This window comes from Pseudophryne corroboree, chromosome 4 (genome assembly GCF_028390025.1).
Source record: "Pseudophryne corroboree isolate aPseCor3 chromosome 4, aPseCor3.hap2, whole genome shotgun sequence".
Lineage (NCBI taxonomy): Eukaryota > Metazoa > Chordata > Amphibia > Anura > Myobatrachidae > Pseudophryne > Pseudophryne corroboree.
The window spans coordinates 278,556,964-278,570,989 of NC_086447.1; the positions used below are offsets into that span (position 1 = coordinate 278,556,964).

Consider the following 14,026-nt stretch of genomic DNA (forward strand, 5'->3'; position numbering starts at 1 on the left):
ACACTCCACGACCCACTGGGTCTGACATTCCCACAGAACCTGTGGGATGAGCTATTACTGACGTAGGCGATTGTAACTTAGCCTTAAAGTAAACCTGACTTGTAGTCATTATTATTACCCAACTGGATAATGTCTGCTAAGAAACTGGCTAACCCCAGTTGGCAGTATCATAGAGAACAAACAACGTATTTATATCACATACTGTTGACGTTCGGGACATATATAAACGCGTAATGCGTGTACCACATTCAGAATTCTAGAATGTGCTGTCCACACAGGAACCCCTATTGGTATATTGATGTGAAGAATACGAAAGCGTGATTCGTCCGAAGATCTGCTTTGTCATGAGAAAACTCAAATACGGTGGCTTGGAATACAAGGCACCCAAATATGAAAACAAAACCCTTGCCGAAGCCAAGGCTATAAGAAAATTGTTTTCCAAAGTGAGAAACTTAATTCCCATTTGTTGAAAGGGTTCAAAATATGAAAACTGTAAGAAATCTGAACCCAACTTCAAGTCGCCTGGCGCTGTAGGTGGGATAAATAGAGTGTGAACTTTGATGACACCTTGTAGAAAGATGTGTACAGACGCCAATAGAGGCAAACGTCTTTGAAAATAAGTTTACCACACAGATATCTGCACTCTTCGTGCAGATCAACGCAGTTTTCCATCCCACCCCGTTTAACAGAATACGGGTTACTTGAAGGATGATGTTGGAAACTTCCGAGGTTTACAACCTATGTAAGCACACGAAATTTTGTAAAAATGAGCTGCCTTAAACGGCTTACTATTTCGTAACATGGTTAGTATAACCGATACTGTAATGCTCAATTTCTTAAGAGGGCGGTCTGCACCCTCACCCCGTCAACCGCAGCTGCGGTACATAGATAATAGGTACATAGGTAACTATGGGTAAACTAACGTTCCCTGATGTAACAGGTTGGACGTATTATGAGCGGGCCAAGATCGTGTGCAAGTATTCCTTGAAAATTCGAGAAGCAAACTTCTCCGAAACCCATGAGCTACCACCAGTATGACTGTGACAACTGTCTTATGAGCCGTTGTGACAACGGAGAGAGCAGCGGAAACTGGTGGAGCCAGATACACGATGCTGAATGACCACATGAATGTGAGAGACTCCACCGCCACTGCCCTTGTGATCTGTTTTGTACACATACTGAGCTTTTGTAATTGTGGCGAGATGCCATCATGTATACTTGAGGGTAACCCCCTTCTGTGGACTCACATATGAAACACCTCTGGATTTAATGTCCAGTTTTCAGGATCCAAATCCTGACGGGTGAGATCCTCTGTCTAACAGATGTCCACTCACGTAATGATCTCTTGACATTTTCACCTAATGGTGTTCTAAGCCATTGAGGATTTGAGTCACATGCCGCATTACCATGCGGCTTCTTGGTTCTCACTGGTTGTTGTGTATGCAACTGCCGTTGCCTTGTTTGACTGCTTAAGGCCAGCGTGAGACAGGCATCAAACATTTACCTGAAACTCATGGTTGTTCCTCTCCACAGAAATCTTTAGTAAAAGGCGAAAGATTTATTCGTTCTGAAGAGAAACCAGAGTATATACCTGGTCAGACTGAAAGCGAATCATGTATTGCATTGTAAAATGCACAGAGTTCTAGGACCTTTATCGACAGCAATCTGTCGTGTTTTAGAACCTTTGTCGCTGATTTTAACTACAAATCCTGACCCTCTGCGACTGTCGTCCAGAGTATATGCACCCTTTTCCCTCTGTGGGAAACGCGAGTGAAGGGTGGCGAACTAAATTGAAAACACATCTTTATTCTTAATAGGTGAATACACCAATGTACCGCTAGTGTGCGTGTTTTGCACTAATTACTAGACGTACATTTGTTATTGCTGGTGTAGTAGGTAAAAGTCTTTGATTTACCGTATTTATCATCTTACCTAGGCATTGACATCGTTTAGACGGAATTAGATGCGATTGTTTTCGAACTTGATCTGCTACCGCAGTATACCTTAGTAGCGCAAGTTAGAGGAACTTTGTTGAGACAGAGTTCTTATGTGAGATGAGCTATCATCCCAACATCACTTTGGTAAATACCCAAAGCGATAAGCAACGGTAGATATGAAATGGTTAATGGTTGTGGCGATTTGCAAACGCTAGAACCTGTGATGAACAAACCGGACTGGGTAAATACGCATTGTCAAGATCAAATGCAATTATGCAAATTTTGTGGCTCCAATAAGCAAATACTAACCGCAGAAAATCCATTTTCTACTGTAGTAAATGACTTTTGATATTGCGACAGAGCTGTTTGGTCTTGCTAAAACAGAGGTGAATAAATAACTCTGACTCTGTTGGCGTACTACTGCCTGGTTTATAAACCAGCAAAGACTAAATGACAACTTGCCAAACCGTTCGACAGAGGCAGTTTTGTACTTTAAGCTGTAAATAGCTGAGACATGTATGAGTTGAAGTCCTGAAACCTCGCAAATGTAACATGTAAAGACGCGCTTCCACAATTGTAAAAGAGGTCATTAAACCACTGGCTTGCTGACTGTAACGTCCTGTCGTTACAAGGCGTGACTGTTTCTTATAAAGGAATAAAACGCCGTTACAAGTATTGTATGCGCTAATGGCAGAATATCCTAAAGGGATAAAATGCCGTTACACATATATCAAATTTAGGAGCAAACAAGCTCTGGTCTTGACGCACTTAACTAGCGACAATGAAAATAACCGGCGTTAGCAGAAGCTTTACAGATATACTCTGCAGCTTCTTTTAACAGTGATCGGCATGGTTCCATACATAGATTCTAGTGACCCAAATGTATCTGTGGTTTTTATAATGTTTGACAGAAACGCATATACCAATGGCGGATCGCGTACTTTTGGAAACGATTATGTATGGTTGTCCAAAACCCCGCACTATCTGAATGCTGGACTAATGTACACTTCTCACTTGTAGTTATCGGTGTGAGATTTGACATAGAATCGTGCATTAAATTATAAGACTAGTGAAATAAACACTCTGGTACCCAAAGGAAAATTGTCACTTTGGAAAGACTGTCTTTTGTTAGCGCTGGCGGAGTTATTCTGAGACTCCGATTACCGCTGTTTTAATTTGAATTGCCAATGTTAACATTTTTAGTCTGCACTAGAGCCTTATTTGCTATGTAGACAGACATCATAATAGGCAACAGACAGACACTTGCACGCCTTAATAACATTATATGGCATATATATCTATATATATATATGTTATTGCTGAACAGCATATTTATTAGGAAACTAAAGTGTTCTTTATGTGAAAAGCAGTTCACATGGGCATGAAACCCGAACCAAATTCCTACTAACACCCCTGCGCCTTCTGGTGGCTTAAAGATGTAGGGCAGGAATGTTCTAGAATTATCCTGAAGTAAAAATTCCCACTAACACCCCTGCGCCTCCTTGTGGAGTAGAGGTGTATGGTCTGGAATTATAACTGGAAAACCAGCAATGATTAAAATGGCCGTCATGCCATGCTCCACAGAAAATCACAGTACAGTTTACCTGCTGCAGTTTTAATATATAGGCTTAATAGCCTATTATACAGTTACTATGCTTATATACAGTTATAACCCAGTTGTAGGATACAGTAAAATATATGCATTTAGTCAAATAATATGAGCACTGCCTGCAGTGTATTTATTTTGCAACCTTAACCAAAAATAACAGAAAACTTGGTTAAACGTGCAATAGGTTATGCCACTGATAACCTATTGCCAGCCAAAGCCTCATATATATATTATATATATATACAAAGTGTTTACACATATAATCAGTTCATACTGATATTATAGACAGTTATGCCAGCAAAAGCTTTATTATATATTATATATATATATAAAACGTGCTGTATATCACAGTACACAGTGTACATTGTTTAAAGTGCTGCGCTGCTTGAACCCATGCAGCCTTTGCTGCTGCTATGGGTATTATTCCCCCTCCCCTTCCCCCCCCTGCATCCCCATGTTACCTGCAGCGTACGGGGATCGGGTGCAGGGAGAGCAGGAGAGCCTGTATCTAGCGCCGGGGAGCCGACCGGAAGCTCCTTCTTTCAGCAGTACACAGTCTCCCTGTGTCTGCGGTGTTTCACTGGGAGAGTGGCCGGCGTCCTTGTTGACGTGCGGCCGCTCTTTAGTACACAGGAGAGTGTCGGCGGCGTGCCGGGCCATCCGAGCAGTGAGAGCGGCCGGCGTCTGAGTGACGTGCGGCCGCTATGTTTAGATGAGCGCCCGGAGAGTGCGGCATAGCGGTGCCGCATCAGAGCAGTGAGAGCGGCCGGCGTCTGAGTGACGTGCGGCCGCTCTGCTGAGTTCAGCCAAGGAGTCGGCGCTGCGTAGTGGTGGCGGGCCCTCAGAGCAGTGAGAGCGGCCGGCGTCTGAGTGACGTGCGGCCGCTCTGCGCGTATAATGTAAGGAGAACCTTTCTCATTCTAACCACTATCAGGTGGAACTTCATTGCTTCAGCGGGACCCGTCAGCGGCGTGCTCAGCGGCGGCCAGCTCCCTGTACAGTTAACACTCACACAGCAGGGCGGCAGCGTGAGCTGACCGCCCTGACCTCACCATACCTTACTTCTGTAAGCTCCGTCCAGATTGTGACGGGGCTTCCATCCTGGCTGTGACGGGGCTTCTTACTGTAAGCACCGTCCAGTTTTCAGCTCTCCTCCTGGCTGTGACGGGCTTGTAATCTCCGTCCAGTTGCAGTAGGAGACAGTCTGCCTGTGGCTGTGAGGGTGCTCTTTGTGAGGACCGACACGCCATGCGCTGCCTTGTAGCGCCTGTGGCTGTGAGGGTGCTCTTTGTGAGGACCGACACGCCATTCGCTGCCCGTGCAGCGGCACTATCCCGGACCCATGTTTTTCCAGAAACTGGGAAGGGATGTGCTAAGTGTAAAAATAAAAAGTAAAAATTTAAAAATAAAAATCCAAGTGTGGATATACCACAAGCCTTGTTCGTGCTGTGAGCACCGAAAAAACACTGAGGTCGTACACTGAGGTACTCGGGGATATGGAGGGGGGGGAGGGTCCTAAATTTAAATATTCAGTGCCCTTGTTCGGCTACGCCCGTCCATATCCCAAGAGTACTCCAGTGACCCCTAGTGGATGATAAAGAAAAGTAGTGGTCATGCACAATTTGACACTTTCATGTTCCTACCTTATTGATCTTTTCCTTGACATGAGTAAGCAATGCTGGAAAGTGAGAGAGCGCATCGCAATTCAGTACAACTTGTGTCTGCTCATCTGTCCCGGTGACAATATTCCCTACAGCTCTTAAAGCTGCAGTCTGTAGAAAAGATATACACACATTCAAGCAAATCCAACTTGCTACGGAGGAAAACTAAGCCACAGCAACAGTGTCTGTGCATATTTAAGATCTATCCAGAAAGTATATATTGTAGCAGTCAACAATGTGGCTTACCTGAACTTTCACTTCTGGGTTGCTTAGAAGAGGGACCAAATTTGTCACAATCCCAGAGTCTATTACCATTTGAATTTGTTCATTACCAGCATCTGTTAAATAGGAAAGGGCCCACACTGTGTCCACCAATATCTAGGCATAAAGACCAATATATTAATAAAGGCTCCACTAACATTCAGCATTTATCACACAATAATCGCCAACATGTGCACACCCCAAAGGCTTCCACTGCTATGGAGTCTGGACAGACCAACCTAGTGTCAGGAATGGAGAAAGCACAGGGGTGTGGGAGCCTGGCCTGTCAGGTACAAGCATGCAGAAGTCAGATCTGGGGACAGACTGAGGTAACCCATTAAATGCCAGGTCCCTTTACTAGTACTCACAATAATGTGGAGTAAACGTTCAGTAACTTACATTTACATCTGTATGGTGAATAAGGACACAAAGCGCTGGAAGAATCTGCAAAACAAATGACACAAATTTCAGAAGATCAACCTCGAACAGGGCTATTCAGGTGATCATATAAACAAAAAAAGCCACCATGAACTCAAATATGTATGAAATTCACTCAGCCAGACTCAATAATACAGATAGCTAGCTAGATAGAATATAGCTCCTTGGATCAGATCACAGATATGGGTTTAAAGCATATCTGTCAGAGATATAAGGGTGTGCAGGTTATTTAGGAAACATAATTTAGGGCTCTAATCATTGGAAATGTTACAGCAAAGCCCTTCATATTGCAACAATCCTCAGATGCACTCCGAAGTCAGCAGGACTAAGTCAATTCAGAGCCTCCTTGTAATAACCAGAACACACACACAAAACTGTAAAAACATACACAAGTTTATATAAGATTATTCAAACATTCTCACAACACCCCAAATCTCTATTTCATCATCTCCAAGAGCACAAGAAAGCACGGCTGTAATATATTTTCCTCTTTTTCTTGTGCAGTTACCTCTTGTATGGTCTCCATAGGTGGCGGAGGATCTTTATGGCGACACAGATTAACCATCACCCAAGTGACATTTCTCAAGAAAGTAATGGGAATGGAGGGATTGATGAATGACAGCAGTGGCTTCACAACCCCGAGGCTGATTACATAATCCCTGCACTGAGGTCCATCACCTGTTCACAATGACATCAATTGGAAATATTCATACATTTCTGAACGAGACTATTATATTACGGATAATGTTGTCTTATGGACATTGTCTTATTATGCTGCTCAAATTTGTGATAGCTTTTAATGCTTTTTAATAAATAAGTGAAATTGGAAGAGGGTACATATATGTGTAATATTTATTAATGGTCAGTGGGACTGATTTATCAATTGTGTTGGGTTTTTATATACCCCTGTGGCGCTCTTCCACTATTGTGGAATGAGAGCTTGATTCTTGTTCCAATAAAGAAAAAAGAAAAAATTACCTAGGCGCTGACTCTTCAGGGCATCTCTAATAAATACCTATTGTTCTGGATCTACTGCAGCTTCATATATGGAGATCACTGACTCTCCACCAAATCAAAGAGACACATAATACAAGAAAATGAAGCGCTGTATACCCAGAATTAGTATATTAAACCAATTTATTTATATTAATTCCCCACAATAAATAAAAAACAAATACACACAAACACACGGCCGGTGTAAATTAAAACACAATTACATTGAAATTTAAAAAACACAACACTTCCGATACCAATATGGTTATGATCGGCATAATAGTATTTCCATCATTTATATATGCCCACACAAATATTGCTAATTTGCATCTGATTGGAACAAATCTTTGCTTAATAGTTATTAGGAAATCTATTAATGATCTCTTTGCTGGGTTTACTAGACCTCTAAATTATCTCTAAGCACACTATCAATTTTTAGGAACAGTCCAGTGCGATCAGTTGGTATTTCGTGATTATACTCGTTAGTTGTCCTTGTTGTAAGTTGTTAGTATAAGCGTGATTCCATGCAATAAACAAGGCGGCTCATCAACCCTATTAAGAGCCTTCCAGCAAGATCTAATCACTTTAGACCATTAAGAACAGTCCAATGCGGCCAGCAAACAAACCGCAATTCCACTGGATTTCTATCCTTGATAAGATTGTTTAGTGCAACTGTGATCACATGCAACAAGCAAGATCGCTTATTAACCTTGTAAGGAATGGCTAGTAGAGGTACAGTCGCATGCAAAAATTGGAGTGTCTATTTATCCTTTGTTAGGGATTAGTGACATAACATACTCTAGTGCAATCGACACAGTCACTTTATATCCTTGATATTATTCAAATGACCGTGTTCCTATGTCACGGACTGGATATATGATCATCACATTAATATCACCAGCATTATTCAGCTGTTTCCACAGCCCATAACCAGATGGAAAATACGGACAGTCTTATTTGCATCACCCTGAACCAGGTTTAACACATTGGCTCTGTCTTGGACACTGGTCCTAAGTGGTCGGCTACTTTACCGGAACCTTCAGGTATATCACAAGAATAGGAGTTGTTCCTAAGAGTTCTCCTCGCCACACCACAAGTTCCTTTATGCAGGTGTCCACAGGGTGTTAAGGTTCAGGTCTCAGATCCGTGTGTAAGGCTCGTCTCAATGCGTTTTCCCGCCTTTCCAATCAGCGGCTTCCTCAGGAGTGCTCTAAAGTGATTAGATCTTGCTGGAAGGCTCTTAATAGGGTTGATGAGCCGCTTTGTTTACTGCATGGAATCACGCTTATACTAACAACTTACAAGGACAACTAACCAGTATAATCACGAAATACCAACTGATCACACTGGACTGTTCCTAAAAAAATCGATAGTGTGCTTAGAGATAAGCAAAGATTTGTTCCAATCAGATGCTAATTAGCAATATTTGTGTGGGCATGTATAAATGATGGAAATGCTATTATGTGGATTCTTGTTCCGACTAACAAGGAACTGAGTGAGAGGAGCAGCCTATTTAATATATATTGATAAATTGTTAGCACAGAGGGAGAGTGTGGGGTGTGTGTGTGGGGGGGGGGGGGGCCCTTACCAATTATGTTTCCCAGCGCCCACACAGCCTGCTCACAAACATTCTGGTGAGGAGAATGTAACAATCTTAAGAACAGTGGAACAGCATCTGGAAAACAAACAAATAATTTTATGACATTTAATTCAAGTTCATAAACTGGAGCCTGCCTATAATGATACAACTAGCAGCTGTAATAATGATGCTTTGTAGTTACATGGTACAGAAGAAATAGTGGCACCTGGTGTTCTGCAGATTTCCTCAAATGAGGAACACAACAAACGAATGTGGAGACCCCCACCAGCCGTTTATACGTTTCACGCTACAGAGGCACTTTGTCATAGAGAATGAGGTGGGGTTGTGTGAAGGGGAGGACATTTTTTTTTTTCAGTGTGGCGGCCAGTGGGGAGTGGGTACAGTGTGGCGGCCGGCGGGGGAGCGGAGATCGGCGTCCGGATCTGGCAGCGGGGTTGATACTGCAGGGAGAGAGGTGCCTGGCCGGGGAACGCCCGTCAAGGTACCTCTCATCCCCATCCCAAGAGCCCGCCGCACCGTTCCCCGTCTCCTCACCTCAATCAGACTTGTTATCAAGTCGGATTAAGTTTGTCGGAAAGGGGGCCAAAACCTGTCGGATTTGGCCCCGTTTCAGACAGCAGCAGGCGGATCAGCTGGTACTCCGCCAATCCACCTGCTTTCTGACAGCATTCCGACAAGTCGGGTTTCCCAACTTGTTGGAAAAAATGTGCCCATATTGAATAGGTGGGAACCCCTTCCATTTCCAAGTCCACGTTGCTTGCATAATGTGTAGATACTATGAGTTTTCACAACAGTGATCGCGGGTGGGAGTGGGGGGCGAGGTTGGGGGGAAATCACACTTATTGGGGATTTGATTTTGTCTGCCCCCGAAAAGCGGCAGCATTGGGGCTAATAGGATAGCCTGAGCGAGTTAGTCACGGTAAAATACCACCCTAATGGCGGTATCCTATTACCCACGATGAAGCATCCGGAGCGAGTAACTGAAGTTTTTCGCAGATTTTTTTGTTAATGGGTAATCAATTAGATCTACTGTATAAAAATAGTTTTTCATGCAAAACACACACAGGTTCAGGGAAACCTGTGTGTTGTCGCCACAAAGGACCAGAAAAGCCGGCACTTACTGGGAATTTTGTTTCACCTGGTTTATTCTATACCTTCTTGTATTTGTTTCTACATTTTGTGTAAACCTCCCTGGCCCTTTAGCCTTCGTATATTTTCTTCGTAACTCTTTATTGTGTACCCCACTTTGTGTGTAAAACAATAAAAACGCTATTTAAAAAAAAACAAAAACACGTTTCCCCTTTCACAAAAAACATTTCCCCTTTTCTCAGATGTAATGCTATACAGTTAAGCTTCCTTGTGGGTTGAAACATTTAAGGGAATGTTGAGGTGGGGAACTCATGTTCCAATGGCTTATTTCATCATTTCCGATGGGGTCTTCTGTTCCAGGTGATAATTTGAAGTAGAAACAAGTCTGGTACATTGAGCATAATGTTTCTACATTACACATAACGTGGTGGACATAAATACACTATGAAACACGAAAAGGATAAACCAATGTTATCTGAATTGATTCAATATGATATCCTGGCCGACGTGATGCTGGCTGTCAGGAACCCGCCAGCCCGAATACCATCTGCGAGCGCAGCGAATCCCCTCGGGGGCTCGTTCCACTCGCCGCGGGTTCTATTATCCAACGGATGGTGGCGTGGACACACCACCAAGTGGGAATACAGGAAAGCGGTCTGTATTCAGACAGGCGGCATTTTACCGGCTGTCAGGAAATATTAACTATAACCCATCTAAAAAGGCGTTTTTAAACAATGTACAGCAATTACTCAATGATTTTCAACATTTCCTTGAAATAAAGTAGATATAGTTTACTAGAAGTGCAATGTTTGTAGTAAACCATGGCACCACTTGCATGTATGGTCTCATATTAGACACATACCAATTGCTGAACAGTTGCTTAGGTCCTGTGTTAACTTAAATGCATCATTATTCAGCGAGACAGACTCCTTTACATTTTATTGATGATCATTCATAGACCATAAAACTGGCAGAAAACTCAGTGTATACTTACGTGACTGGACCACAGCTTGTGTTTGTTCAGATGTTCCTGAAGCAATATTAGTCAAGGCCCAAGCAGCTTCAAATTGGAGAGATGGACTAGAAGATAAGAATGAATGTGTAAGCACAGAACAAGTCACAACAGTCCCACTCTGGGTTATATGGAGAATATAAAAAATACTTACTTGTCATCTCTTTCCAGACAATGAACCAAGATTGGCAAAATGCCCGATTTTATCAAATCATCGATTGGAGGATTCCGATCACTGGACAAGAGTTTTCTGTTAATATAAAACCAAATTAGTAACACGCAACATAAATGGAACGCAGAACAATGCTACAATCACATTTTACAAATAGAAGTCAGGAGCTGAGTAACATCAAACAGCCATTATGTATCAGTTTATGCATCCATTGTTTGTGGTATGGATAGAAGCCCACAGCTCCTGATTATAATTGGAATATCAAAGAAGAAGTATACAGCTTACTTGCTGCACAATATTCTCCACATTCATTACAGGTCCATATATTTTTTAAAGGTTTTCATGGTTACTATAAAGCAGAGGTTCTCAAACTCGGTCCTTGGGGGCGCACACAGTGCATGTTTTGCAGGTCTCCTCACAGAATCGCAAGTTAAATAATTAGCTCCACCTGTGGACCTCTTAAAATGTGTCAGTGAGTAATTAATACACCTGTGCACCTGCTGGGTTACCTGCAAAACATGCACTGTGTGTGCCCCCGAGGACCGAGTTTGAGAACCTCTGCTATAAAGCATAGGGTCTGCAAACTCGGTCCTCATTACCCCACACAGTGCATGTTTTGCAGGTAACCCAGCAGGTGCACAGGTGTATTACTTACTCACAGACCCATTTTAAAAGGTCCGCAGGTGGAGTTAATTATTTCACTTGTGATTCTGTGAGGAGACCTGCAAAACATGCACGGTGTGGGGGGTAATGAGGACTGAGTTTGCAAACCTATGCTACAAAGAGAAAATCCTGAGCCATGAATGCTCACCTGGTCTTCAGTTTCGTTTTATAAACATGTTTTTACTAAATCATCAGATGTAATACAAAGTATAATTTACAATAGTGCAACAATGGACAATGCCTCCAGCACAAAAATGGAATAATAAAAGAGCTATCTCAACATCTACAATTCAACAGTACAAAAACAATAAGCAATGTCCCCAGCAGAAAAGGACAATAAAAAGTGCCATTTGTAAAAATAACCTAATCTACAGAAAACATGTCAGGATATTGATAAATACCATGGCTGGTGGAGCAAGATTTCTCCATCAATGTAAAGCACTATATGGCAAGTTCAAATATAGAATATAAAACATGTCCATCCCACACACCCCGTGGGGGACCCCCTCCCTGCAGACACAAAAGGGTTCATCCCTAAAATTGAACTGGGGGGGGGGGGGGGGGGGGGGGGGACATCACCAGCCACCTCTCAGAAGATACCAGGAGGTACAGCACAAGCTTCTATATATTTGACCTTTGATTTCAGGAGATAGTCTATAAAGCTCTCCCACATATCAGAAAACGTTGCCTTTTTTAAAATTCTTTGTCTACAACAGTGGTTCCTAAACTCTGTCCTCAAGGACCCCCAACAGTTCATGTTTTCCAGGTACCCTAGTAGGTGTATTCATTACTCACTGGCACATATCTTAAAAGATCCACAGGTGGAGCTAATTATTTCACTTGCACACAGAGTGGAGACCTGGAAAATGTGAACTGTCAGAAGTCCTTGAGGACCAAATTTGGGAACTACTAGTCTAGAACCACCCAGTGCATTCTGGACATTTAAAAAAAAAAAAAAAAAATCACAACCCAAAAACCATAACCTTAAAAACTGACAAAGTAGACGCGACTGAATGGTTCAAAGTATGGCCTCACGGGATGCTGCGCCCACTGCCATCTGCAATCTTCTACCCCCAGAGGTAATACGGGGTTGAGGAGGGATAATCCAGAAGACAGCCCATTCGGGTGTAAGTGGCAGAAAATTGACCAGGGAAACATCTGCATATGCCTTTACCTGCAGCCAAAAACTCAGAATCAAGGAGCATTGCCAAAGACAATGATCTAAGTTTGCCATTGGCTCCGCACACCTATAATAGTTATGCCTAGATAACTGACCAATGACAAAGCCCCTATGAAGGTGATAATGTTCTGTGCAAGATGTTTAAAGACATTTCAGAGTACATTGTAGAATGCAGTTTGCAGGCGCACACATGGGCTTTAAGCAAATTTTCTATAGATAAATGTGGAAAAATAAGAATTTACTTACCGATAATTCTATTTCTCGGAGTCCGTAGTGGATGCTGGGGTTCCTGAAAGGACCATGGGGAATAGCGGCTCCGCAGGAGACAGGGCACAAAAGTAAAGCTTTTACAGGTCAGGTGGTGTGTACTGGCTCCTCCCCCTATGACCCTCCTCCAGACTCCAGTTAGGTACTGTGCCCGGACGAGCGTACACAATAAGGGAGGATTTTGAATCCCGGGTAAGACTCATACCAGCCACACCAATCACACCGTACAACTTGTGATCTAAACCCAGTTAACAGTATGATAACAGAGGAGCCTCTGAAAGATGGCTTCCTAAACAATAACCCGAATTAGTTAACAATAACTATGTACAAGTATTGCAGATAATCCGCACTTGGGATGGGCGCCCAGCATCCACTACGGACTCCGAGAAATAGAATTATCGGTAAGTAAATTCTTATTTTCTCTATCGTCCTAAGTGGATGCTGGGGTTCCTGAAAGGACCATGGGGATTATACCAAAGCTCCCAAACGGGCGGGAGAGTGCGGATGACTCTGCAGCACCGAATGAGAGAACTCCAGGTCCTCCTTTGCCAGGGTATCAAATTTGTAAAAATTTACAAACGTGTTCTCCCCTGACCACGTAGCTGCTCGGCAGAGTTGTAATGCCGAGACCCCTCGGGCAGCCGCCCAAGATGAGCCCACCTTCCTTGCGGAATGGGCCTGAACAGATTTAGGCTGTGGCAGGCCTGCCACAGAATGTACAAGTTGAATTTTGTTACAAAACCAACGAGCAATCGACTGCTTAGAAGCAGGTGCACCCAACTTGTTGGGTGCATACAGTATAAACAGCGAGTCAGATTTTCTGACTCCAGCCGTCCTTTAAATGTATATTTTTAAGGCTCTGACAACGTCCAACAACTTGGAGTCCTTCAAGTCGTCTGTAGCCGCAGGCACTACAATAGGCTGGTTCAGGTGACGCTGATACCACCTTAGGGAGAAAATGCGGACGCGTCCGCAGCTCTGCCCTATGTCGAATGGAAAATTATATAAGGGCTTTTATAAGACAAAGCCGCCAGTTCAGATACTCTCCCGGCCGAAGCCAGGGCCAGTAACATAGTCACTTTCCATGTGAGATATTTCAAATCCACATTCTTTAGTGGTTCAAACCAATTGGATTTGAGGAAAT

At 43.0% G+C, this 14,026-nt stretch overlaps 1 protein-coding gene and 2 non-coding genes across 3 annotated transcripts in view; all 3 read right to left on the reverse strand.

Moving 5' to 3' along the window:
* The window catches only part of KPNA4 (karyopherin subunit alpha 4), a 129,599-nt gene that overhangs the window by 44,531 nt on the left and 71,042 nt on the right, over positions 1 to 14,026 (reverse strand). Inside the window, exons 6-12 of the mRNA XM_063916168.1 lie at positions 10,755 to 10,850; positions 10,583 to 10,668; positions 8,488 to 8,574; positions 6,415 to 6,584; positions 5,868 to 5,912; positions 5,454 to 5,585; positions 5,190 to 5,318 (exon numbers count right to left, since the gene is read on the reverse strand). Of these exons, the coding sequence (XP_063772238.1) occupies positions 5,190 to 5,318; positions 5,454 to 5,585; positions 5,868 to 5,912; positions 6,415 to 6,584; positions 8,488 to 8,574; positions 10,583 to 10,668; positions 10,755 to 10,850 (745 nt within the window). The remainder of the gene's footprint in view (positions 1 to 5,189; positions 5,319 to 5,453; positions 5,586 to 5,867; positions 5,913 to 6,414; positions 6,585 to 8,487; positions 8,575 to 10,582; positions 10,669 to 10,754; positions 10,851 to 14,026) is intronic.
* Positions 1,473 to 1,587, reverse strand: LOC134913459 (U5 spliceosomal RNA). Its single transcript, XR_010177216.1, has one exon. It is a non-coding gene; the product is annotated as a U5 spliceosomal RNA (small nuclear RNA).
* LOC134913644 (small Cajal body-specific RNA 7) lies at positions 6,071 to 6,359 on the reverse strand. The gene has a single exon (XR_010177343.1). It is a non-coding gene; the product is annotated as a small Cajal body-specific RNA 7 (non-coding RNA).